General features: G+C 44.1%; 1 protein-coding gene across 1 annotated transcript in view; it reads left to right on the forward strand.

Moving 5' to 3' along the window:
* Positions 1-27,255, forward strand: part of LOC124712204 (odorant receptor Or2-like) — a 95,809-nt gene that overhangs the window by 37,145 nt on the left and 31,409 nt on the right. The window contains exon 4 of the mRNA XM_047242501.1: positions 152-307. Within this exon, the coding sequence (XP_047098457.1) occupies positions 152-307 (156 nt within the window). The remainder of the gene's footprint in view (positions 1-151; positions 308-27,255) is intronic.

Raw genomic sequence — 27,255 nt, forward strand, 5'->3', positions numbered from 1 at the left:
ATGGCTATTTAACCTGAAGAGAAGTACACTCCGTATCTCCAGAGTTGATAAAGTTCACTGCTGGGCGCCGTCTATCGCACGATGAAAGAAACTTTTCCTAACAGTGTAACTAGCGTGGAACATAAAATTTTCAGTTTTCCGATATCGACAGGCGGAGGCGGTCTCGACTGCAGCGTACTGCTGTTCTTGGGTGGACGCGAGTGCTCGCTTCAAGCGTGTCCTAAGGATCCTCATCTGCCGCGCCCAGAAACCGCTCATTCTCACAGCGGGATACATCTACCCGATCAACAGGGGCTCCTTTCTTTCGGTCAGTACCTATACACGCATCTGCTCCCTTGCACAACTGCCTTTTGTAACAACTGAGTTTACCTGCATGACTTTCCGTTTATTTGGTTATTATTATTGGCCAAAAGTCTATACATCTCATACAATTAGCAAACTTCTGTCTAAATGCCAATTTCAAGTTATCGGTATAACCCAATAACTCTGGATATTGCAAGTAATGTCCAAATTCTATCTGTATCTGTACACAAATGCACCATACATATCCTGACATTCACTTGGTAGTTAACAGTACGTTCTGATACTCAATAGTACTGCATTAACAATATCTGTATATTGAGTGACTGAGTATGGCAATGCATTGTTCGCACTTAAATCAGTTTCAGAATAGAGCTACTACATTTTGTACTTATGTAGTTTGCATAAAACGTTTAGACAGATGTCTATTAATCTAGCCAAATAAAGGAAAATTGACTTCTCTTCATTATTTTTGGAACCCCTGTTCAATAATTTGAAATATAACTTACTGGCAATTATTTACTATAGTGTTCGGTTGTGTGTGTGTGTGTGTGTGTGTGTGTGTGTGTGTGTGTGTGTGTGTGTCTTTCCATTTCCATGACTGGATACGAGGACAAAGTAAAAAGGTTTCAGCTTACTGGTGAATGACTACATCTTTATTTCGAAACCATTTATTTTTCAACATACACTCCTGGAAATTGAAATAAGAACACCGTGAATTCATTGTCCAAGGAAGGGGAAACTTTATTGACACATTTCTGGGGTCAGATACATCACATGATCACACTGACAGAACCACAGGCACATAGACACAGGCAACAGAGCATGCACAATGTCGGCACTAGTACAGTGTATATCCACCTTTCGCAGCAATGCAGGCTGCTATTCTCCCATGGAGACGATCGTAGAGATGCTGGATGTAGTCCTGTGGAACGGCTTGCCATGCCATTTCCACCTGGCGCCTCAGTTGGACCACCGTTCGTGCTGGACGTGCAGACCGCGTGAGACGACGCTTCATCCAGTCCCAAACATGCTCAATGGGGGACAGATCCGGAGATCTTGCTGGCCAGGGTAGTTGACTTACACCTTCTAGAGCACGTTGGGTGGCACGGGATACATGCGGACGTGCATTGTCCTGTTGGAACAGCAAGTTCCCTTGCCGGTCTAGGAATGGTAGAACGATGGGTTCGATGACGGTTTGGATGTACCGTGCACTATTCAGTGTCCCCCCGACGATCACCAGTGGTGTACGGCCAGTGTAGGAGATCGCTCCCCACATCATGATACCGGATGTTGGCCCTGTGTGCCTCGGTCGTATGCAGTCCTGATTGTGGCGCTCACCTGCACGGCGCCAAACACGCATACGACCATCATTGGCACCAAGGCAGAAGCGACTCTCATCGCTGAAGACGACACGTCTCCATTCGTCCCTCCATTCACGCCTGTCGCGACACCACTGGAGGCGGGCTGCACGATGTTGGGGCGTGAGCCGAAGATGGCCTAACGGTGTGCGGGACCGTAGCGCAGCTTCATGGAGACGGTTGCGAATGGTCCTCGCCGATACCCCAGGAGCAACAGTGTCCCTAATTTGCTGGGAAGTGGCGGTGCGGTCCCCTACGGCACTGCGTAGGATCCTACGGTCTTGGCGTGCATCCGTGCGTCGCTGCGGTCCGGTCCCAGGTCGACGGGCACGTGCACCTTCCGCCGACCACTGGCGACAACATCGATGTACTGTGGAGACCTCACGCCCCACGTGTTGAGCAATTCGGCGGTACGTCCACCCGGCCTCCCGCATGCCCACTATACGCCCTCGCTCAAAGTCCGTCAACTGCACATACGGTTCACGTCCACGCTGTCGCGGCATGCTACCAGTGTTAAAGACTGCGATGGAGACGGCAAACTGGCTGACACTGACGGCGGCGGTGCACAAATGCTGCGCAGCTAGCGCCATTCGACGGCCAACACCGCGGTTCCTGGTGTGTCCGCTGTGCCGTGCGTGTGATCATTGCTTGTACAGCCCTCTCGCAGTGTCCGGAGCAAGTATGGTGGGTCTGACACACCGGTGTCAATGTGTTCTTTTTTCCATTTCCAGGAGTGTAATTCCTTTTTAGATGAATGGATTTTGGCGGTCATTTTATTTCAATAGATATGTTTTATCGTTGATGTGCTATTGTAAAATGTCTGTAAAATGCACGACTGCGGTCTTCATAACATATTCGGTGGATAGTTACCCAGACATAAATTTGCTTAGATTTGGATGTAATTGATTGTATTACGGTGAGGTTGAGAAACCTAAGAAATATGGTTGATAACCCGTAAGTCCTATTTAAAAACCTCAGTTTCGCTATTGTGTACGTACTGAAAAGGCACAGAGATTTTGAAAACACATAAACTTTAATATATATGCTCTCTTGATGCCGGATGTGGTAATGTTAGGTAAGATGCGGCTTTGTAAACCTATGTTTAACACGGAATTTTTTCGTCTTGGTTATGAACAACTTCTGTCTGAGGTATTCGTTGGGCTACTGGCGCCGTTGGGGCGCAGCAACCGACGTTACGGTTCAGAGCAGGTGCAGCAGGGAGGCCTCATCGCCAGCCGTAGATCCAAGGAATACGCGAGGCGGATTTCATGAACACAAAATGAACAATCGAGAAGAAGAGAATACCAGACACGGCTGTTAATTATAGACAGTCTCTTATCTGAAGCCTCTGATCAGATCTCTTAACGATAGCGCCTTCTGTATCATACTGTGTATAACCAAGTCTGGGGAATCAAGTAATTTGTCAACAAGAACTCCAGTCTAGTGATTTAAGTAGACTGAGTAAACAACTCTTTCGTGGTGTATTAAAATTCAAGAACTGTACGGGAGTATTGCTCAATCAGCACGGTCACAGTACAACGCAGTATAACTAACACGAATTCGTGGTGCACACCGAAATATATATTGTGAAAAGGTGTACATTCTTGCTAAAAAACCTTCTTCTTTTTTCTGTCAAGTTTGTTTCTGTGACTTTATTTTTCATCCCGTTGTACAAGAAAATGATCATAGTATTATCCAGATAACATTTTATCTTACGTAAATTCACTAATGTAAAAAATCCCTTTTGCAAATTTGAAAAGAATGTTCGATGCCTCAACGGTAGATGAATTGGACAAGGTTCCCATTTGACACTGAGTATCTTGCGTGACGTGGTTGATCAATGTCTAATCCACAATAAGATATCAATTAATATGGTCAGCTGGATTCCTATTACAATGACCCAACAAATATTTTCCCGCATATACAAAAATGTGGCAACCATCACGGCCAGTTCTACACGTAAAATGTATCTTACACTTAATTACCATGCCAACAGCCTCTAAATTTTCAAGCACTTTCAATCACTTAGCACATAATAAAGTGCTGTACAATTTATCGATGCATAGGTTGAGTTTCGGGACGTGTTCCACGTTCATCTTCTTCTAGAGTACAAACGCGTTTGCACTGAAGCATCCATTACTTAACAGTCGCTATGACGAACCAGAGTCATCAACGTTCAGCAACTGGCAGACACTTCTTTTGGCGATAAAAAGTCCACAACACACATACACCCTAAGACTAATTAAAAAAAAGGAACAGCATACCGCGAAGGAGTCATCCAAATGGAACGGAAATCGGTAAATGTAATGTGCGTGTACAAACAAACAAACGGAAAAATTAGATGATTCTTTCAACAGTAGCAGTTTCATAGTAATGAGTGTGTCCACCTGTGGCCCTTATGCAAGTAGTTATTCGGCTAGGCACAGACTGACAGAGTCGTTGGATGTATTCCTGAGGTATACAGTGCCAAATTCTGTTCAACTGGTGTGTTAACTCGTAAAAATTCCGAGCTGGTTGGAGGGCCTTGGGCATAACGCTTCAAAACTATATCCATTGGGAAGAGATCCACCTGCATTGCTGGCCAATGCTGGGTTTGACAAGTACAAAGACAAGCATAAAAACTCTCGAAATGTGAGAAAGGGTATTATCTTGCTGAAATGTAAGCCCAGTGTGGCTTTCGACGTACCGCACTGTCACAAGGCTGCCTGGGACGACAACCAAAGTGGTCCTGCCATGAAAAGAAATGGCACCCCAGACCGTCTCTCCTCGTTGTCAGGCAATTGGCAGGCTACAGTCAGGTTGGTATCTCACCGACGTCCAGGGCATCTCCAGACATGTCTTTGATGGTCATCGGAGCTCAGAAAATGATCTGTTTCTCGTTTCTTTTCGTTTTAGAAGTGATTCTTCACGCAATTTTTCGTCAGTAGTTAGTATGTTTTCGTCAAGTCGAAGTGAGTAACTGAGCTGCAGTGAAATTTACTGTCGTTACTTGATTTCTTACGCTAAATGTATGTGATAAACTGTGAGAATACATCGCACTTAATGCTCTATAGCAACGCAAGTACATTGGTCATTTGGAAGTCCACGTATGGATACTGATCGAAATTGATATTTAAGATATTGCATTAGATCCAAACCAACAAAAATCACTGATTTCTTAAGCTAAACAGAGTGGAAACTGCCGATGCTGGTGTCAGCAAAGCCGACAGTGGTGCCTAATTGATATTACACAGATTTAGCACAAAGGAACAATAATCACTTCAAAACTATTCCTTGCCACATAGGTCCTATGTGACGAACAAAATCAAATTGGTTTCCATGACGTTTGCGTAGTCAAGTAGATTGATATTCGTACAGCATATGTCTATGATCGCTAATACAGATTACTGAATTGAGCTTATGAGGAGAGCTAATGTATAAACGCTTTCCGCAGATTTTGTCAAGGAATTTCTTCTAACGATTTGTAATTTCATTAAATAAAACGTACTGTTCTCCACCGCCATGAGAACTAAGGACTCGCGCAGCCATTGCATCACAAGAAATTTGTGGAACCACTTTTTTATTCAAGATTTTCGATGGAACCTCCCTGTCGTCCAAAGGATGTGTGGATGCAAAGCGGGAAGGGGTCGGAACAAGAGCCCTGGCCACTACGTCCCCTTTCCTGCCCCTGAAAGCAAGGAAAACGTAGGGGGCATGGAGAAGAGGTTCAAAGCACATCAGTGAGACAACCTTTTTTATATTATTATTAGTACGCCAACCTCCGTCCTGGGGAGGAGGGAGAGGCAGTTCGTCACGTCGGTTGGACTACCGAACGCATAGATAGCCGGCGACGAACTTTCCCATGAGCAGAGAATAACCGGTACTACTAGCGAAAAGTACTTGGATCAGATATTCATTGCAGTAATACCCCAACTCCGAGGTGCGTTAGAGAAGACACAACAGAAAAAATTAGAGAAAAATAGTCTTTATTTGCAATTGTAGAAAACTGGACAGTGTCGCTCATTAAGTGTCAAAAATCAAGGATATTTTTCTCGGCCTCAGCTAACAAGCAGCGAGCTTTCTGTCCAAAAGTCAAATTTACGGAGTTAGACTTCGTTTGTGGGATGTATGGACGTCGGGAAGAGGAGCAGGTAATTAAGGCCAGCATCTGTCCCACCAAGATCTAGATAATTGTAGCCGATCCGCACACCAGGCGATGCTCGCCTGTGTCCAGAACATCGCAGGCGACACACCACGAAGTATCTACAAACTGAATCCCATCAAGGCATGAGTGGCATACTTGCTTCCAGTTAACCGTAAAGTACCATGCAGACTGGAAATCAGAGACAAGATAAAGAGTACACACCGATCACCAGAAGGCATGCCAGTGACGTGGGGGTGCGAGCGCTTCTATGCGCTTCAGTTTGGAACTGCGCGACTGCTACGGTCGCAGGTTCGAATCCTGCCTCGGGCATGGATGTGTGTGATGTCCTTAGGTTAGTTAAGTTTAAGTAATTCTAAGTTCTATGAGACTGATGACCTCAGAAGTTAAGTCCCATAGTGCTCAGAACCATTTGAACCATTTTGAACGTGGGGGTGCTTCCCCTGTTTTGCTGAAGAGAGCCAGATATTGCCTTCGTGGGCCTCTAGCTAATGTCGCAGTATGGAAATACCTCAGTTCAAGGAAAAATGGCTTAAGTAAATGAAGGATGGAGGGATGTCCGAAAGCTAGATAGCGGCTGAGAGAGAGAGCTTCGTGCAAGGGTCTCCAGCTGTATGCTGGTAAGACACCTGGAACAATTACGCTACAGCACCATTTGAGAGCCGATGCAGAGTACTGTCGCTCCATCAGGGACATGATAGAGCGCCCTGACTGCCTCTCCACCGTTTAAGGTTGAGACTCTCGCACATCAAACAGCAAACGGTGGCAAGTATAACAAGCCGAGCCATGCAGCGGGCCATGGAAGTATCTCTGTCACATGAAGGCTACGTGACGCCAAATATACATTTACATATTGTGTGCTGTGCTGTAGATCGAGGACCCCTAAACATTGATCTAGGCGCTCATCTGGGAGAGTAGATGCCGGCAGCTGACGACAGTTCCGAGACGAAAGCATACAATAGTGCTAAGAGTGGGCAGCCTTGACCCACCAAACGATGTGTCATCCATCCCATCTTGGAGCTGTGAGAAGGCCATTGCAACGTACACGGGAGATCGCTCCACGAAAGAAGCGTATTATGATGTCGATGGCAGTATCAGGGTATCCCATATAATGGAGCACCTCTTCCAGGTAGTCGTGATCGTCTTGATCATGCACCTGACTGAAGTCAATAGCTGCCGAAGTCCAGCCACACGATGAGTGTGAGCAATAGTGATTATGCTCTGACCGCAACAGAGGGCAGTGCGGATGTGACTGAGAACTTCCAAGAGATTTCATAAGGGGATACCACGTACTGGACCATCTGTTTAACATGTGTAGCCAACAGTGAGAAGTCAAGTGATGATACTCGCATATCCGTGATTCACTCCTAAGTATGTGGATGGGAATGAAGAGACTGTCGAGGAAACTGTCTGGAATCTACACGACAGGTGACATAAGGACTCAACAAATTTCGTTTCATACCGGCGCCAGCAGAGGACGAAACATCCGATAAAACTCCAGCTGGAGGCCGTCAGGGCCTGGTAATTTGCCTTTAGAGTCTGACTGGATAACATCCGCTCTGACGTCAGCAAGCAGATTCATTGTTGCATCCACAAGAACCGAGCGAAAGGTGAGTAGGGGGATCGTCATAACGTTAGAGTTCATGCATGGTAGATCCTATATCTCAATAGGTATCTACGCTGTAGAGCCAAAGAAACTGGTACACCTACCTAATATTGTGTAGGGCACAAGTGCTGCAACACGAGGTGACATGGATTAGACTAATGTGTGAAGTAGTGCTGGAGGGAATTGACACCACGAATCCTGCACGGCTATTCATAAATTCATGAGTACGAGTGGGTGGAGATCTGAACAGCACGTTGCAAGGCATCCCAGATATGCTCAGTAATGTTCCTCTCTGGAGGAGTTTGGTGGTCAGCGGAGGTGTTTAGACTCAGAAGAGTGTTCCTTTAACCACTCTGTAGCAATTCTGGACTTGTGGGGTGTCGAATCGTCCTGCTGGAATAGCTGAAGTCCATCGGAATGCACAATGGACCTGAATGGATGCAGATGATCAGACAGAATGCTTACGTACGTGTCACCTGCCAGAATCGTATACCACTCCAAATGCACATGCCGCACACCATTACATGGCCTCCACGAGCTTGAACAGTCCCCTGCTAACATGCAGAGTCCATGGATTCATGAGGTGTCTCCCTACCTGAACATGTCCATCCGCTCGATGCAATTTGAAACGAGACTCGTCGACCAAGCAACATGTTTCCAGTTATCAACAGCCCAGTGTCGTTGTTGACAAGCCCATGTGAGACGTAAAGCTTTGTGTAGTTTACTCATCAAGGGTACACGAGTGGGCATTCGGCACGGAAAGCCCATATCGATGATGCTTCGTAGAATGGTTCGCACACTGACACTTGATTATAGCCCAGCATTGAAATCGGCAGCAATTTGCGGAAGGGTTGCACTTCTGTCACATTGAATGATTCTCTTTAACCGTCGTTGGTCTCGTTCTTTCAGGATCTTTATCAAACCGCATGAATGTCGCAGATTTGATGTTTTGCCTCCTGATATTCACGGTACACCTATGAAATGGTGGTACGGGAAAAACCCCACTTCATCGCTACCTCGGGGATGCTGTGTCTCATCGCTCGTGCGCCGACTATAACACCACTTTCAAACTCACTTAAATCTTGATAATGTGCATTGTAACCGCAGTCACCGATATAACAACTGCGCCAGACAGTCATTATCTTATATAAGCATTGCCGACCGCAGAACCGTCCTCTGTCTCTTTACAAAGCTCTGCATTTGAATACGCATGCCTAAACCAGTTTCTTTGGCGCTGCAGTGTAAGTAACACCCTTCAACAGTTGTAAGAACATTAATCAAAGTTCTCTGACAATGGTGCCGTTTGCTATCAAGTGGTACATAGATGGACACCCCTGCGCTAACCCCTCGTGCGTGCGTGCTCTGACCATAGCTCCTTCAGGGTGACCCCCAGGGTGGGCAGTGATCTGTACCTTCATACAGTTTACTACAACCTGACGCTTTTAACTGCGTTCATCATGGCCACACTGTGATATCCCTTCCGTAACCAATCAAGGCCTTTCATTGGACACGCTTTGTACAGAGGATCCACCATGACAGGGCAGACTGATCTCCATGGTTGTGCGAACGAAATGCTGTCCAAGTGGCTCAAGGAGCTACCGACAGTCAAGTGAAGAAAGACGTATCGTGTTCAGCTTCCATAGTCCCCAGCTGCGCCACACCTCTCCACGGTAGAGATCGACGACTCTGATATAGGCGTCACGATCTGAGAAAGCAGGAGATAAATACGACTGAGGCGACAAGAAGAATGGCTAGCGAAATGCGTAAACCCAGGACGCTCACCATGAACATTCTCCCAAGAGTCAACAAGGTTTAAGTGCAGCGCAGTTGCAGGTAGTGCCACGAATGGAGAGTGATGTGACAGATGGTCGAATGGAGAGTGATGTGACAGATGGTCTTTGGGCATCTGCGTTTAGTGACAGTCTCCTCTCATTATCAAGGGATCCTGCTGACTTCCATTGCCCCCTTACGCAACAGAGTCGAACTAGTATGGCAGCAAGATGAACCACATGGCGAATATACTTTGATGATCCTGAAAACATTAAACGTGAGAGCCTTACCTTTAAACAGGCAACTGCATCAGCGGTGATATAGTCACGTAAGAGGATCACCACCCCAATAGGGAAACATGGGAGAAATGTGCTGTCAAGTCATGGGGGGGAAAAAAGTTGCAAACTGCATCTCTCGGAGTAGGGCAACGTCAACGTCCGCAGCATACAGCATCTCATGGAGTAATGTCAATTTATGGCACATGCGAATGGTATTGACCTTGATGCTATGCAAGAGTTGTGTAAAGCTGTCATCGCCACGAAGTCAGGCAATACAGACATGGAGGAAGCTCCTCATTACGCCCTCGTGGAAGGGTACATCGCTGTGACATGGAGGTAGCTGATCTCACCAAGAGGCTCCATCGGCCTGCACACCTCCAGAAAATCCAGCATTGACGTCCTCTACCCAGGTGACAGAAATCTCACAGGGCCGGTTCAGTGGAGGATTATCATAAGTGTGCCTATAGGTAGTGTCAGACACGGAAAGGGGGGAAACCGCATCAGATGCAGGCGGGTGAAGGTCGGTGTCCGTAGGTGGATGCTGACCGGGGATGGAGGCAAGGAGAAACATCACATCATCAGGTGCCATGTCATTGGATAACAGGGCATCATCAATTGAAGAGTCGTCGTCCTGGGCACATATCCGATGGAGGTAGTCATCAGAAGAGGTAAAGCGCTGTCTCTTCCGATTCCTTGGTGACCGTTGCTTCCAAAGAAGCTTTTTTTTATTTTTATTTTTTTGTTGGGTCGTTAACGGCTGTCGTCTACCACGCAAAACGGCTGAATAGTGGAGGATGGTACAGCTCCGTCAGCTCCGTGATAAACTACCAAGGGATCGGGACAGACGTTTTGTCGCTGCTGACGGCCATCGTTCTTTGGTTTTGATTGTGTCGACAGTGTAGAAGATATAGGCAAAACGTCGACTGCATCATCAAGAGAAGTCGACCCTAGTGAAGAGTGATTCATACTGGGTGGAGCTGAAGGCAGCCTCGCCATGAATGGGTAAGATTGAGGTAACACAGCGAGAGCGACGTCTCTGACCGGCGTGTGCACAAGTGTATTTTGGGCGTTCAGGAGGGACAAAGGCCTCCTGGCCACAGTCTGAAAAAGTATACAGTTGGCCATCATACATGACAACACTTCAGCCATCAATAACCAAGTTATATTGCATATGTTTCCACAGTTCAGTTTTTATCTGATGAATACCATTGAGGACACAGTAGGTTTGAACGTCTTCAGCGTTTTAACAATGTGACTGACAAGTTTGCCGTAAAGTGCAAAGGTGGCCACCACAACGTCCGACGGCACCTCAAACGGGAGTTCGATAACCCTCAATATTCGGAGGCCAAAATCAGGGTGATCGACGACAATAGCACTGTTTGGCAGTCAGATTACTGGAACTTGAGATCGTTAGTATGGCGCTGCACAACGTTGGCGCACAGCTCTTCATTTGCCAGTGTTGCACACAGTGGTACTAAGAATCGAAAAATGAATCCGAAGAACATCATGCAGGGGGAGATGCATTTCGTCCAGTATAAACCGCTCTACTTCATACGCTTTTGGTCGTTGATGATCCAAAGAAAAATTTAATTTAATCGTGCCTTGGGGATGGGGAAACGCCATGATGGTTGATGAATACGGACACGAAGGAAGGCAACTACGCAGAAGTAAACGAACGCGCTCGCTCGCAAGCAGCACAACAGGGAGACGAAAACAAGATGTGATATGCTTGCCTCACAACTGCCGAAGGCAGACTGCCACTGAGCTAACGAGGAGCTGCTGGGAGATGAGCTCTCTCGCCACAGTATCGTCTTTCAGCCTCAAAACGCTAGGCTATACATAACAGTTTTACTGATGTGAAGTATGCCATTCCTACAGACCAAAAATTAGATCTGTCTCAGTATCTCATCTTACTTGAGGATTACGTGGCATAAGTGATCTAACTCGAAAGGAAATGCCAAGGGATTTACAGGAACAGTTCAAGACCACATGAATGAATAAACGCACTGTCACAGCGTTGCCAAATATTTATAAATACGTTGCCAAGTCTTAGGTGCACTAGGGGCAGCTACGTAGCGAATTGCTTGTCGTCCTCGTCTTATACGAGCTCACATAGAGCAGGTGCGCTCGTGTTTGATTCTTATACAGCGTTTTCTCCTGAATTTTTTCTAACGTTGCTTTCCAGGCTACGTATATTTATGGGATTTAATAGACTTCCTCACTTTTTAAGCTTTCCTACTTGATAAGGGGTCTGCTAACGCTGTCTGTTATATAATATGAATACAGATATAGCAAAATTAGTGATACTACTATCCACTCATGCAGCATACGGTATGTGACATATTGAGATATATAATTTTGCAGGATTCGAATCTGCGACCGTAGCGGTCACGCGGTTCCAGACTGAAGCGCCTAGAACCTCGCAATTACAATGTACCCAAAGTTCAAACGAATGAAACATTTACTTTGATAATTTTCAACGAAAACTTATCTCGGTGGAATAAAAAGTAATTGAAAATCTACCTAGTTGTATATGTAATTAAAGAGAGGTTGGCTAATGATCCCTTCAGTGCCGATGCAAACCAAGCTCGCACTCTTACAGGAATCGGCGAAAAGCCACGTGTAACGGAGGTAATGGACAGGGGAACTTCGTCTGTAGTGTGTGAATAAGTAGAGAATTTGAATCTGAACTGAATCGTGCTTGCGTAATTTGTGAAGTTGCGATGACCACTGTGTGTCTGGATGGCTTAGCCGTCAGAGCATATGCCTAATGAGTTGGTGAGCCGGGTTCAGTACCATATAATTTGATGCCAAGGAGTAATGAAATCTTTTGAGGAAACTGAAAATTACCTTCCTTAACACAGAAACTAAGTTGTAAAAGCGAGCGCTGTGCAATTCTGCACCCTCGTGTGATTTTGACAGTGTGATCTATACATATAATGAATACTAACTAGCCTGTTCATTGGTTTCGTAATGTTCCCTTCTTGTTTGGTTCCTAAATGCAGAGAAGAATCCAAATCCGTGTGACTGATCTTTCCTTCGACCCTTTCCAGCGACTTTTTATGTAATTTTGCTTGATAATCGTAAAACAGACCATTATGACTGCTCTCAGAATGGGTTGAGATTCTCACAAAGCTTAAGAATTGTATTAAAAATCGAATGTCACAAGTAAAATATGCACTTCATTACCCGGAATTTCATTTCAGGTTGCGTAACTGTGTAAATTAAAGCAGCAGGAAACCGTGATTTACCCATTGGCTGTGGCAAAGTCCATATAACGCGACCACCACTCCACGCTCAAGTCCCCTTCCGCAGGATACCAGGCCGTACTCAGCTGCAATACACTGCGCCACCAAAACATTGCTATATATGGTGCGTGAATGAGCAGCGCCAGCGGCGACGGTGCGGCTATGTAAACACGGCAGTGGCACTACACGCCTGTCATCCACTTGACGATGAAAGAGGGTATCTCTGCCGAAAGCTCGTGCGCAGTTAATCGAGGCGGCTTGAAACCCGATAATACACCATTAACGAATACTGTCACTGGAGCATGCAGTCGTACGTATCGTACCTCTACAGGAAACAGATGTAGTGCAGCATCGACCACCTGGGGAAGCTGCGCCTGAACAAGGCTAATTTATTAAGTTCGCTAGCCTTTCTATTACGTTGTTGTGATGAGAAGACGACGCCGCGATATGCCATTATTAAAGGTCAAGTGGACACTGTAACAACGAAAATAATATTTAGCCATACCAGGTTTGCGACGCTGGAGGAGGGGATTCGCGTCAAAAGAAAACAGCTGGACGCAGACGACCGTGAGCTTTCGGCCGTTCAGCTGCTGATGAAGTCGTCACTTTTGCACTGATATTGGGACCGGATCGACCCAGCGATGGTGGAACATGTAACTTTATCAAGGCGGAGAGCCGCTTAGTAGCAGTAAGGGAAAGTCAGTCGTCTTTCACCACAACAACATGGGGTAGAAGGAAAAACTGCGTGTCTTGCCGTGATCAACATGGCAGCAGGAAACTTCTATGCGCTGCCATCTCTGCACTTAAGGAGGAACATGTTCCCTCGTCACGAAGAATCCCTTTCGCTGACGTATTAAAGGTGCTGAACAAGCAGTTCGTAAGTTTACCAGTGGAATGGCAGAAGTAATTCTTCGAGGAACTAACAGTATTCTTTTACAGTCCAAGCTGCCAGCACCAAATACATCTAGAGCTGAACGCGGTGGCTTCCATGCTCTCCGCAACGATCTTCATACCATCGTCCTGTCAGTTGACAACCGCAAGCTGTCGTCCCAATGTTAGGAGCCGACTATGGCGCGAAAATCCGACGGATGCAGGAGGAAGATACGTACCAAAACCTGCCTTGGCACCCAACAACCAGAATAGTGAGGAAGACCTCTGAGCTTCTACAACCGGTCATCGCTAGAAGAGAGTGTTATTAAGAACCTCCTCCGTCAGGCACACAGACCACATACGTTCTGCGGTCTGTCAAAGGTACATAAGAATAGGTACATATGAAATACACCTTTAAGGCCTGTAGTGAACACCATCGGATCGCCGACCTGTAGACTTGCAAAACATTTGGACAGCTTCCTCTCGACGCATTTAGGACACTGTGTGCTCCATACAAAAAAACACTGTGGACTTCGTAGACCTAATTAAACGTCTACGCATTGGCGAAGGAGATATGTTAGTTCTGAATATAATATTGCTAAGGAAACGGTTACAACAGATAAATTTCGGAAGGAGTTTCATCTATGCCACGAAAGCAGAAGAACTCCAAAGAAGACACGAAGAGTTTAGCGTTTTTATTGTTATGTGGTTCGATGACAGAAAAGATCATCCAGCTCCTGAAGAGACGTAAAATCCACACAGTCATCAGATCGCCTGCAAAGACCGATAACTAATGAAGCCTGTGAAAGACGATGTAGAAAAAAATGGTTCAAATGGCTCTGAGCACTATGGGACTTAACTACTGTGGTCATCAGTCCCCCAGAACTTAGAACTACTTAAACCTAACTAACCTAAGGACATCACACACATCCATGCCCGAGGCAGGATTCGAACCTGCGACCGTAGCGGTCACGCGGTTCCAGACTGTAGCGCCTATAACCGCACGGGCACTCCGGCCGGCAACGATGTAGAATATGTAAAACACAACAGTCTCAATAAAGGCGGTAAAATACAGATGAGTGCAGCCTTAGATCCTCTGATTGTGGAGTTAAAGCGGGCACAGCAGCCACACCACCGAAACATTACCATATATGCTGCAAGACTGGGCATCAATGACGTCACTGGCGATGGCGTGACTATTTAACCGTGGCAGCGGCAACTACATGACTATGACTACTTGACAATGACCGAGGATATCTCTGCTTAAAGCTCGTGGGTCGTTAACCACCTGCTAGGGCTTGAAACCAGAAAATGTTTTATAAATGTGTACATTCTGCATGGGGAAACATCCAAAATTCCATTCTTCCAGATTCACTGGATGCGTGTATGGGTACCAAAAAGGGACAGGAGATCTATTACAAATAAAGAAATAATTGCAATCACACTGTAGTAAGAATAAGAAATTAGTATTACAGAAGAAAATTAATGGTTAAAAATTAAATTAAATAAAAATAAGCTGACTGTTCAGTTGTTGCAATGCAAACGTCTTTTGAGTGTTTTATTACTGAATTGCTTTCTGGCTATTTGCAGAGAAAATAGTAGTCCAACGACACCTTAACCAACAACTACTCTTGCCTGAGATCACGATACGGAGGAAACATGACATTGCTTCATTCATCTTTCTGCCATTGTTGTAGTGGTAGTTAATGCAGATAGTTCACAAAGTGAAATACAAAACTAGTTGAAAAATTTACCTGGAATTACAGTCCTAGGCTCGAGAAATTAAATTTATGATCTCGATGTCATACAGACGTGACGACTATTCAGGTTACTTCAGCAGTATTAAAAGAGAATATTGACTGAATTTAGCAGACTTACTCATCACCAACCTCGCAAATGAGCGAACGATCGCGAAGTGTCAGACATCGTCCGCAGTTTCGCCAAGTGTCACCTGCACTACTAACATGCGTAATTTGACTGAATTCTTAAATTGTTATTCCCGATGCGTCAGAAAGTGAAATAGATTGTAGATGTCCTGCCATTCCACTCAGGACCTCAGCATTCACACTAAAGGTGCTATAAAGGTTTAGGCAACGATCAGTTTCGACAGCGAGTCCTTATATTAACGCGACTCGCTGTTTACCGCATTTTTTTGTTTTTTCATTTTGTTTCTTATTGTTGTCCGCATTTGGTCTGGGGAGATGTCACTTGACACTCCTTCAAGCTCAGCGTTGAATACTTCACTTAGTTTTTACAAAGGGCAGCCAGCTCCGATAGGCCACATTTTAAGACGTAGCACAACACCTCGAACTCAAGACTATACTTCCCACAGGAACTACGCAATCCACAGTGTTGCCACATTGCGCAGATAGGCGGACTCTAAGAATTCTCAATGTGGCCACGTTATTTGTACCACGTCGCCATCGGCGCAGACTTATATTCTGCGGCTGCCGATCGCCAGTCACATTTTGCGTTATAGAGAACACTTAAGTGAGGTGTACATTTATTACAAATTTTAGCGTACATATCCCTCACATAAATTTCTAGTCAGTACGTTAAGAGCCAAAGCGATTTTCAGTCTGACGCTCGAGATATACATTGGTGTGCAGAACTTCACGGCAGAAGTTACTTTTTCATGGTGAGTCACTGCCAAATAACACAGCCCAATTAAACTTCATGCGTACACTGACAGAACTACAACAGTATCTTAAAGAAGATAACTGAAATAAATGTGCATTGATACGAACAGACCACTTGACTTTACGAATCGCGGGCAAAGGTTCTTACAAGGGAACCTCCCCATCGCACCCCCCTCAGATTTAGTTATAAGTTGGCACAGTGGATAGGCCTTGAAAAACTGAACACAGATCAATCGAGAAAACAGGAAGAAGTTGTGTGGAACTATGAAAAAATAAGCAAAATATACAAACTAAGTAGTCCATGTGCAAGATAGGCAACACCAAGGCTAATCTTACTTGTCAGCTCAGGAGCCGTGGTCCCGTGGTTAGCGTGAGCAGCTGCGGAACGTGAGGTCCTTGTTTCAAGTCCCCCTTGTAGCGAAAAGTTTACTTTCTTTATTTTCGCAAAGTTATAATCTGTCCGTTCGTGCATTGACGTCTCTGTTCACTGTAATAAGTTTAGTGTCTGTGTTTTGCGACCGCACCGCAAAACCGTGCCATTAGTAGACGAAAGGACGCGCCTCTCCAATGGGAACCGAAAACATTTGATCGCAAGGTCATAGATCAACCGTTTCCTCCACAGAAAAACACGTCTGATATATTCTATACGACACTGGTGACGGCATGTGCGTCACATGACAGGAATATGTTGTCCACCCACCTAACTTGTACACTTGGCGAATGGGTAAAAAGATTCTTCTACTCTGCCCGATTTAGGTTTTCTCGTGGATGTGATAATCACTCCCAAAAAAGTGATGAAAACATGAGTTTGTCACATAAACTGAAAATAAAAAATTAAAATTTTCACACGAGGGAATGTTTGAACCAAGGACCTCTCGTGCCGCAGCTGCTCACGCTAACCACGGGACCAGGGCTCTCCGGAGCTCATCTTATCCTTGTGTTGCATATGATTCCCATGGACTACTCAGTTTGTATATTTTGCTTATTTTTTCATAGTTCCACACAACTTTTTCCTGTTTTCTCGATTGATCTGTGTTCAGTTTTTCAAGGTCTATCCACTGTGCCAACTTATAACTAAATCTGAGGGGGGTGCGATGGGGAGGTTCCCTTGTTAGTGGCTTGTGTTGCCACGGACGGGGAGGTGATTTCATTCGCTGAATTCCCTTTCGTCGCAAGTGCTCTTCGACCTCCACTGTCAGATGTGGGCGTGCACTGGCATCCACAAAAACGAAGTCAGATACGAATGCACCCCCGAAAACATGCACATGGGAAGGAGCACAAAGTCACAATAACGTTTATGTGTACCGTGTGCAAAGATTTGGAGGTCAGTGAGCCCATGCGACATCAAGTCCTCAGACACCATAACAGCTGGACGACCAAGACGATCACGTTCCATAAATTTGGGGTACTGTTGTGTGACGAAAAATGTGAGCTCTTAATGCTTCCAGGTACGTTATCGATCGCGATGTTTTTGGTGGACAAGGTGTTACAGTGTCAGAAGGCACGATGTTGCGTGGGCGTACTGATGTCCCAGTGTTTGAACACAGTACACACGTCCATCAAAGTAATCGTGGCACTGCACTGCCTCTCCACGTGCGTTTTCTCTGGGGTACATTCACCTTGATTTCACTTTTATGGATGACAATCCGCGAACGCATCGAACAACGCAGAGGGAGTTCCAGGAACGATAGGATATTCAGTGAATGGACTAGCCCGCAAGTTCTCCCGACCTAAATCCCATCGAGCACTTGTGGAACGCATTGGGCAGAGACACTGTAGTACGTCCACATCCACCGACTATCACCCAGCAGTTGTGAAGCATGCTGGTGGGGAAATGGAACGTCCTACCACAACAACTCCACAACAATCTTGCGGCCAGCATGCGGTCATGTTGCACAGCATACTTTGCCGTCCGCGGTGATCTCACAACCTACTAAGAACCATGGCCCGTCTCTTGTAATGTACGGGGAACCAATTTAAATCGTGCTGACAGCTATGTAGTTATTGTGTTTCAATAAAAGTGTTGTTCCTGTTCGTCCCATTACGTATTTCTTCCTTTTACCTTTTGTGCCGTAGAATGGTAATTCGTTCTATGTATGCTCCGAGATTTGAGGAGGTATGTCACTTGGCTGTGAAACATCTTGCAATAGCGAGTTTCGTCCCTAAATTTTGCACCTCATCGTATTTCCGGTGAAAAATGTCACATATTAACGGCGGGGTACAGTGGACTGCGGTAGTCGCCGTGGGGTTGTGGACCACTGCAGCTGCGTCGGGGACGGAGCCTCTCCGTCGTTTCTAGGCCCCAGTTAACACTACAACACAAATTCTGAGTTAATAACGAGCATCAAAACGGATACAGGGATTAGTGAACTCAGGGTTGTCGTAGCGAGACTGACTATTGTAACCCACAAATCCTCCAATAATAAATGAAAAATATACCTGTTCAAAAAGCAGATTAAAATTCACTTGACGCCTTCCTGAGAGACAATCTCCACTTCTTCCAAGTTAATAACATAACTGTAGACCAGATGTGGCTTAAATTCAAAGAAACACTATACAGTAGAGCGTCGATTATCCGAACGTCGGTCAGCCGAACGACCGCTTAACCGAACTGTTTACTCGCTCGCCCCTGTTACTCTCCCACCCTACCGTCCATCATCCCCCTCACTCCCAAACCAAGTTTCCCACAGTAGTCGCAGCACTGGGCCATCGCTGGCGGAACATCGCTTCTAATGGGACCTTCTCAAGGCGCTGCTGACAGGCCTAGCCACCAGTCGCTGTGTTTCAACAATCTGCACCCTTATGTCGGCTTGGCACTGGCAGTAGAAGTAGCGGCAGTATCAAAGCTGTTCACAACATAGCTCGTAAGCGTGTAGGCTTGCTTAGACAGACCTAAATAAAGGATATTTTTAAACGTTAATTTTGTATACTGTGTGTATTGTTCATGCAAAATGCGTATGTAATATGTATATACTTTTGTTTAATAATCTGTGCCACATACTATGTATTCCTACTGAAGTTGCCTTTGTAGCTTACTTTGCAATACTAGAAGAGATGCCTGTTTTTATGAATAAATTTACTGTACAGTACTTCTTTTTGGCAAATAAACATGTACAGTTCGATTATCCGAACAAACCAGTTTTCCGAACACCCATGTACCCATGTACTTCGGATAAATCGACGCTCTACTGTATGTTGAAATTGAGAGATTTATGCCAAATAAATTAACGAACGACGGAGCTGATCCTCCTTGGTACACAAAATGGGTTATAACACTGTTGCAGAAACAAAGAAAAAGACATGCCAAATGTAAACAGACACAAAATCCCCAATATTGATTTTCTTTTACAGAAGCTCGAAATTTAGTGCGGACTTCTATGCTAGATGCTTGTAACACTTTCCACAACAAAACTTTGTCTCGAAACATGGGAGAAAATCCGAAGAGATTCTGGTCGTATGTGAAGTATGTTAGCGGCAAGGAACAATAAATGCCTTCTCTGCACGATAGCAATGGACATAGTATCGACGACAGTGCTGCCAAAGTAGAATTACTAAACCCAGTCTTCCGAAATCCCTTCACAAAAGAATACGAAGTAAATATTCCAGAATTAGAAACACGAACAGCTGCCAACTTGAGTAACGTAGAAGTAAATGTCCTCGGTGAAGTGGAGCAACTTAAAGCACTCAATAAAAGCAAGTCTTCTGGTCCAGACAGTATACCAATTAGGTTCCTTTCTGAGTATGCTGATGCATTAGCTTCATACTTAACAATCATATACAACAGTTCGCTCGACGAAAGATCCGTACCAAAAGACTGAGAAGTTGCGCAGGTCACACCAATATTCGAAAAGGATAGTAGGAGTAATCCACTACATTAGAGGCCCATATCATAAACGTCGATATACAGCAGGATTATGGAACAGATATTGTGTTCGAACATTACGAATAACGTCGAAGAGAACCGTCTATTGACACACAGTCTACATGGGTTTAGAAAATATCGTTCTTGTGAAGTGCTGAGTGCTATTGACAAGGGGTTTCATGTATATTCCGTATTTTTGCATTTCCGCAAGGCTTTTGACACTGTAGCACACAAGCGGCTTGTAGTGAAACTGCGGGCTTATGAAATATTGTCTCAGTTATGTGACTAGATATCTGACTTCCTGTCAGGGAGGTCACAGTTCGTAGTAAGTGACGGAAAGGCATCGAGTAAAAATGAAGTGATTTCTAGCGTTCCCCAAGGTAGTGTCATGAGCCCTTTGCTGTTTCTTATCTATACAAACAATTTGGGAGTCAATCTGAGCAGCCGTCTTAGGTTGTTTTCAGATGACGCTGTCGCTTATCGACTAATAAAGTCGTCAGGAGATCAAAATAAATTGCAAAACGTTTTAGAAAATATGTGTGAATGGTGCGAAATTTAGCAGTGGACCCTAAATAACGAAAAGTGTGAAGTGATCCACATGAGTGCTGAAAGGAATTCGTTAAACTTCCGTTACATGATAAATCAGTCTAATCTAAAGGCTCTAAATTCAACAAAATACCTAGGTATTACAATTACAAACAATTTAAATAGGAACACACAGAACATTTTGTGAGAAGGGTTAACCAAAGACTGCGTTTTATTGGCAGGACACTTAGAAAATGTACCAGATCTACTAAGGAGAGTGCCTACAGTACGCTTGTCTGTCCTCTTTTAGAATACTTCTTCGCTGTGTGAGATCCTTACCTGGTAGGACTGACGGAGTATATCGAAAAAGTTCAAAGAAGGGCAGCACGTTTTGTATTATCACGAAATCTGGGAGAGAGTGTCACTGAAATGATACAGGATTTCGGCTGGACATCATTGAAGGAAAGACGATTTTCGTTGCGACGGAATCGTCACACGAAATTCCAATCACCACCTTTCTCCTCCATATGTCAAAATATCTTGTATCAGAGCTCGTACGGAAAGATATAGATGTTAGTTCTTTCCGCGCGCTTTACAAGGTTGGAATAATAGAGATTTGTGAAGGTGGTTCGATGAACCCTCTTCCAGCCACATAAATGTGATTTGCAGAATATCCGTGTAGATGTAGATGTAGATGTACCAGTGAAGGGAACTGACGGGACGTGTGGGCGGGCAGGGACAGGCAGCACATTGGCGAGGTCGCGAAGTCCTCTATGCGCGGACTGCATGACGGAGCCGCCTTCTTATTTGCACACCACTATAAGTGCAGTCTAACGCGGGATCATCACAAGAGTATGAAGTATTATTTTTACTTGCAGTATGCAGAACATATAATTCGTTTCACAGTTTCGCAAGTATCGTTGATTCGTCACAGTAATATTGAAACCAAATGTTCTAAACTGATTAAAAGAAGTCTTCTCTCACCCTCATAAGTTTCACAACCTTCCCTTTCCCCAACATTTTACGAAACATATATAATGGAAGTATAAGTACAGATGAATTCTCAGATATGTTCAATAGACAGGACTGTGTCTCCTATCGTTAATTTATCAGTGAGGCTTGCTTACACTATTCCATCTGTTAACATACATAGAAGGGGAATTTCATTCACAGACCATGCTCATTGCGTTGGTTGTTTGCTATTGCCCGTAAACAAGACTTTAGTATACCGTTACGCATTACGTAGCACGTAATGCTCATAGATTTGTTCTGACGAGCTGATGGCCCATTTGCGGAGGCTGGTGTTTTGAACTGTAATCGATTTGTAATACTGCAAGATGATGAGATTATATTTAGAGTACATGTATCATACTCTAAAGAAATGGCTCGTTGACTTAATTTTTAACAGTAGATTACGTGCTACAAGAGACCTACACTCACTCTACTTGTAATTTTGCTACCTGCATCTGAAATGGTCCTGTATCGGCCCCTTTCATGTAACTGTGGTCAGGAGTACTCAGTTCGCATTCAGTTTGTCTAGGAGATTACCCTTCTACTGTTTATGTTGTATACGAGTAAATAATAGCTGGGAGAAGGATTGTGCAGGGAATCATCGTTTACTGATTTCATTTTTCTGTATTTCACATCAGCAAACTATGTTATCCTCCATTCCTAGTCCCCACCAAGGATATTTTCTATAATGTGTGGATGTGCGAGTACTTGGAATGCTCTTGTAACTGAAGGATCAAGCTACTTTTGTCTAATTGTCTCCTTGCAGAGGCTGCTTTACTTACTTGAATCTTTTTTCAAAACCTGGTTTGAGACCTGAGGTTGCCATTGGCTGTTTGCGTCCCTCTGTTTATAAGTGCCAACGGCACAGTGGTAACACAGGCTGCCATCACGTAACCGCTGTCATCCGCTGTCAGGCTTGACTAGCACTTAGATGAGTGACAGACCAGGCCTGCTGAGCGCTGTCGGCATGGGGGGGGGGGGGGGGGAGGGGGAGGGGGCGTAGATCCTCAGCGCTTGTGAACTGCTTGACTGAGATGCAGCGGCTCTGGTCACGAAAACTGACAACGGCCGGAAGAGCGGTCTGCTGACCACCCGTCCCTCCATATCGGTATCCAGTGGCGCCTGTCAGCTGAGGATGAAACGACAGTCTGTACCGTTGGGCCTTCCGAGGCCAGTACGGACGCAGAGTAGTCTTTGGAGGATAGTTTACAAGATAATAAATGTTTATTTCACGGAACGTAATCGATTTTCGTTTGCCCCCATGTGCACATCCTTCATATCACGTTGCATCATTGACAACAACACTCCCAGCTTGTCAGTTGATTACTGAAGGTCTGATGTATTCTGATCACATTACTGTTGTGTTGAAATCAAGGTATAAAATTCCGTCACGCACTTGATACAATTTAATGGGCCAATTTTTTTAATGATTTCATACGACAGTGGACTCATTGGAATCAGGATACAGTGAGTCTTTGCTTACTCTTAACAGCTCAAAATTAATAACTGTTCACCTTTTACATCTGTTAACCATAAGAGAAGTAAATCCTACTAGAATCAAAATGAAAAAATTAAATTAATTAGGTGACCACATATTCTTTCTGAAACACCCGAAAACCAAAAATCTTAGAAACCAAGATTTATGAAATTATTATTCTCTGGCAGTAAATTTGGTTACTCAATGATTTTTTGCCCCATTACTGATAAATAAAATGATTTCATGCCCCTACAAGTTCATTAGATTACGAGAAAAAAATGGTTGTGTAAGAATAAACAGGTTGTAAAAAACCTAAATATAAAAAACAAAACACAGCTTACTAGTTGTGAACTCTGAATATTGCATTGGCTGCACTTCTTGGCCACTGAGGGTCAACTTAGAGTTTCGGTATGTCACCACACGTTCAGTAATAACTAAAAGCATGTTTTGTCACTTTCAATTTACAAATAATACTACATGGAAAACTACAATCTGAAAGTTTTGGAAACTGTATTACATGATTTATTGCTGCTGTCTACATGCTATTCATATTAATGTCATTGACGCTTTGTTTCTTCTGCATGTTAGCAGTTTTTGTCTAAAGCAGTAACGAAACTGTCTTTGTTTTTTTTTTCAATTTCACAGTTCACCGACTACTTATCGTTAGTCCTTGTCAACCTGCTGATCGTATTGGTCCAATTGGCACAGGCATATACTATATTTTCTCCGAAACAAAGCACTCATAAAACATCAGAAGCTACACACCTACCGTCACGCCAGCCGGGTAAACTCCAACTTCCCGCTATCGATTGTCCATCTCAACGCACCAGAAGCTCTCGTTACAAAGGATACATACCCACATGTCAAAACTCTATGGTTTATACATATATTAGCTAGTAATAAGAAACAATGTTCAAATAGCTAAACATTATAAAACAACAGACTGGGAACTGTGACACACGAATGATATGACCGACGTCCAACACTCGAGATCAATGGAAGGTGTTGGAAATTTCTAAAACGGAGTTCATTCAGCCTCGTGAGGTCAGAAGTCTTTCAAATAAAATAAACGCTCACTTTGAAACCTGAGAAACTGAAGTGGCACAAAAACGGAGGGCTTGCACTAAAATGACAGTGAGACGCATCGCATGTATTTTCATCGCACAACAGATCCGGTGACATTCGTACACCACATGAATAATATGTATCATGACGCTCGTCTCCTCTTCATCGTATATCCTTGAGATTGATTTGCGCAACGTTCTGACTCCTAGACAAGGCTGCGTTAACACATGACAATTGGGGATGGGGAAAAGAGAGCAAACTTTCCTGTTTTAAATTTCACTGGTATTGAGGGGACCTCGAACACCCGAACACTGAAGCCTATGTAAGGTCTACGATCATCACTCTTTCTCCTTTTCGCTGTTTCCTCTCTGTTTTGCTCACATAGCTACTAACTCCATCCATTCCTTATTGTTTTTACTGCCACTGTCTGTCACTGATCGTCGCTATCTCCTCTCTCTTTAGCTCTCACTGCTATCATCTTCATCCACCTATCTTTCTCTTTCACTGCCACTCCCTCTCTCCCACCATCGCTGTCCCCTCTCTCTTTCTCTCCCACTGGCACTCTCTCCTGTCTTTTCTACTGTCACTGTCTCTCTGCTAATCTGTTTCACTACAAAAAGTGCTAATATGTTCGCATGCCTAAATTTTTGGCGAGTAAGGCAGAATGAGAGTTGAGGCAGCTGGATTCTCACTTTTCTGTCAGAGTCTTTTCAAGATGTGTGCTGCATTTATAAAACGAAATCTATAGATCAATAAAGATTGTACTCATGTAAACAATCAGTCTGCATAATATAAGGTTAACAGAAAATTGTCTACCATGCAACTCAAGTTCACTATGCATTACTTACGTAAAAATGCACAATATTTATAGCTACATCTGCAGTTTACCAAACAATGCGGTATTTGATTTGCAAGTACAAACAATTTCGTGTGACAAAACAACATTTTAGAAGGTGATTATGCCACCAGAAGGCACCGTCGAATATTTTCAAGACAACATGTATAGGAGTGAAGTGCCCATTACATCTTCATCCACATCCACACTCCGCAATCCATCTCACGGTATGTGGCGGACGGTACATCTGGTAGCGCTAATTAATCTCGCCTACCCTGTTCTATTCACGAACGACCCGTGGGAAGTATGATTGTCGATAAGCCTCTGTTTTAACGTCAGTTACACGAATTTTTTCATTGGGGTCGCTTTACGAGATGTATGTGTGAAGGAAGTAATATGCTGTCCGAATTTTCCCAGAACGCACTCTCTCGAAATTTCAGTAGTAAAACACTCTGTGGTGCGCAACGAATCTCTTGGAGGGTACGTAACTAGAGGTTGTTGGCAATCTCTGCGACGTTCTGGCACCGTGACGAAACGCACCACTCTACGCTGAATTTTCTCGAACTCCTACCTCTTAAGGTTTCCAGAGTGACGGACAATATAGAAGAATATACGAGACAAGCGCCTTGTAAACGATTTATTTCGTCGATGAATTAAATTTCCTTGAGATTTTTCCTGTGAATGTCAGACTAGCGTCTGCATATTCTATAATTTGTTTTATGTTGTCATTTCATTTATGGTCACAAGGGATAGTTGATCCATAATATTTTATTGTATGTATGATATCCAGATATGGCCGCTAAATTAACCAGTTTTCCACGCACGGGTTTCTTAGAATATATTTGTACAGATGCTGACTGATAAGTTAAAACATTTACAATGCTATGATAAGCTAATCATATTAAATTCTATGTTCCGGGGACACATTATGGCTCAAATTTACCTATGGTAAAGAATACAGGCAAAAGAAAACGAATTAAAATTAGTATAATTGCTGGAATTTGAACCCAGGTCTCCTTCTCGTCAGACAGTTATGCTAATCACCGCACTGCTCTGACACAGCGCCTAACACAGCAGCACAGCTGTGTAGATTATCCTACTAAATCTCCATCCCTAACACAAACCCCAACTCATGCCTCAATCCATCTTAATGTTTCCTTTCTTAATTCATGTTAGTGGGCCTTGTGAGCAGGAGACTTTAGTTCCAATCGTAGCTTTGGTACAAACTTAAGTTATTGCTTCAGCCTTTATTCATTATCATAGTGATGATAAACATTAATGGGCGCAAAAGCATGCATGTAATACTGCTTATTATACAGCAAGTGCACAACATGAGTTCCATATACATCAAAATACCACTGATATATACAAACTGCACCGCAAATCTGGGTTAATGTTCTGTAAGCGATTTATTAATACTTGTCTGGTAATCTTATTTATGATTACAAGAATTTCTTAAACTCAAACAATGATTTCCATAAATTTTATATATAGCTGGAAAAAGTTTAAAAATTACTATATCCTGTTAGAGGTTTCGAGTGCTCTCAAGATTTATAGTTGTCACAGTGCGTATGAAGTGCATGAAATGACTGCGCCTCCTCGACCTGTTCATGTACTTCTGCAACAGTAGTTGATTGACAAGTCGCATGAGTATTTTCTGATCCCATTATACCCCACATGTGCTCAACTGGAGACAAGTCTGGAGAATATGTTGGCCAGGTACATTTTTGAACGTCTTGCAGAGCATGTTGAGTTTCACAGGCAGTTTGTGGGCGAGCGTTATCCTGCTGGAGCAACACATCAACTTTCTGTTGCAAAAATAGCAAAAGAACGTCTCTAACAACTTTGTGCATGTACCGAACACTGGTTAGCATCCGCTCCTGAAAGACCAAAGGCGTACAAGAGTTGTAGCTTATAACATCCCAGATCACAAGGTCTAGTGTGGGGCCACTGTTTTTTGCATAAATGCACGCATGCAATAAGACTGCACTCGCCAAGTGTACATCATATTGGCAGATGACGACCAGTTGCACGTAGACAGAATCTGCTTCCATCACTGAACACGACAGTGCACAATTCAACCGTCCAAGTGATCATCTGAAGGCACAAGTCGAGCCGTGCACATCGATCCTGTGGCGTGTGTGAAAGAAAGGTTAGAGGAGTGTGTGTCCATAGTCCCACTGCTAATAAAATGTTTGCAAGCAGTTCATGTTGACATGTCTGGGCTCACAAGCACTCTTATCTGTGTTGTGGTTGCTGTACAATCT

Source organism: Schistocerca piceifrons, chromosome 8 (genome assembly GCF_021461385.2).
Source record: "Schistocerca piceifrons isolate TAMUIC-IGC-003096 chromosome 8, iqSchPice1.1, whole genome shotgun sequence".
Taxonomy (NCBI): domain Eukaryota; kingdom Metazoa; phylum Arthropoda; class Insecta; order Orthoptera; family Acrididae; genus Schistocerca; species Schistocerca piceifrons.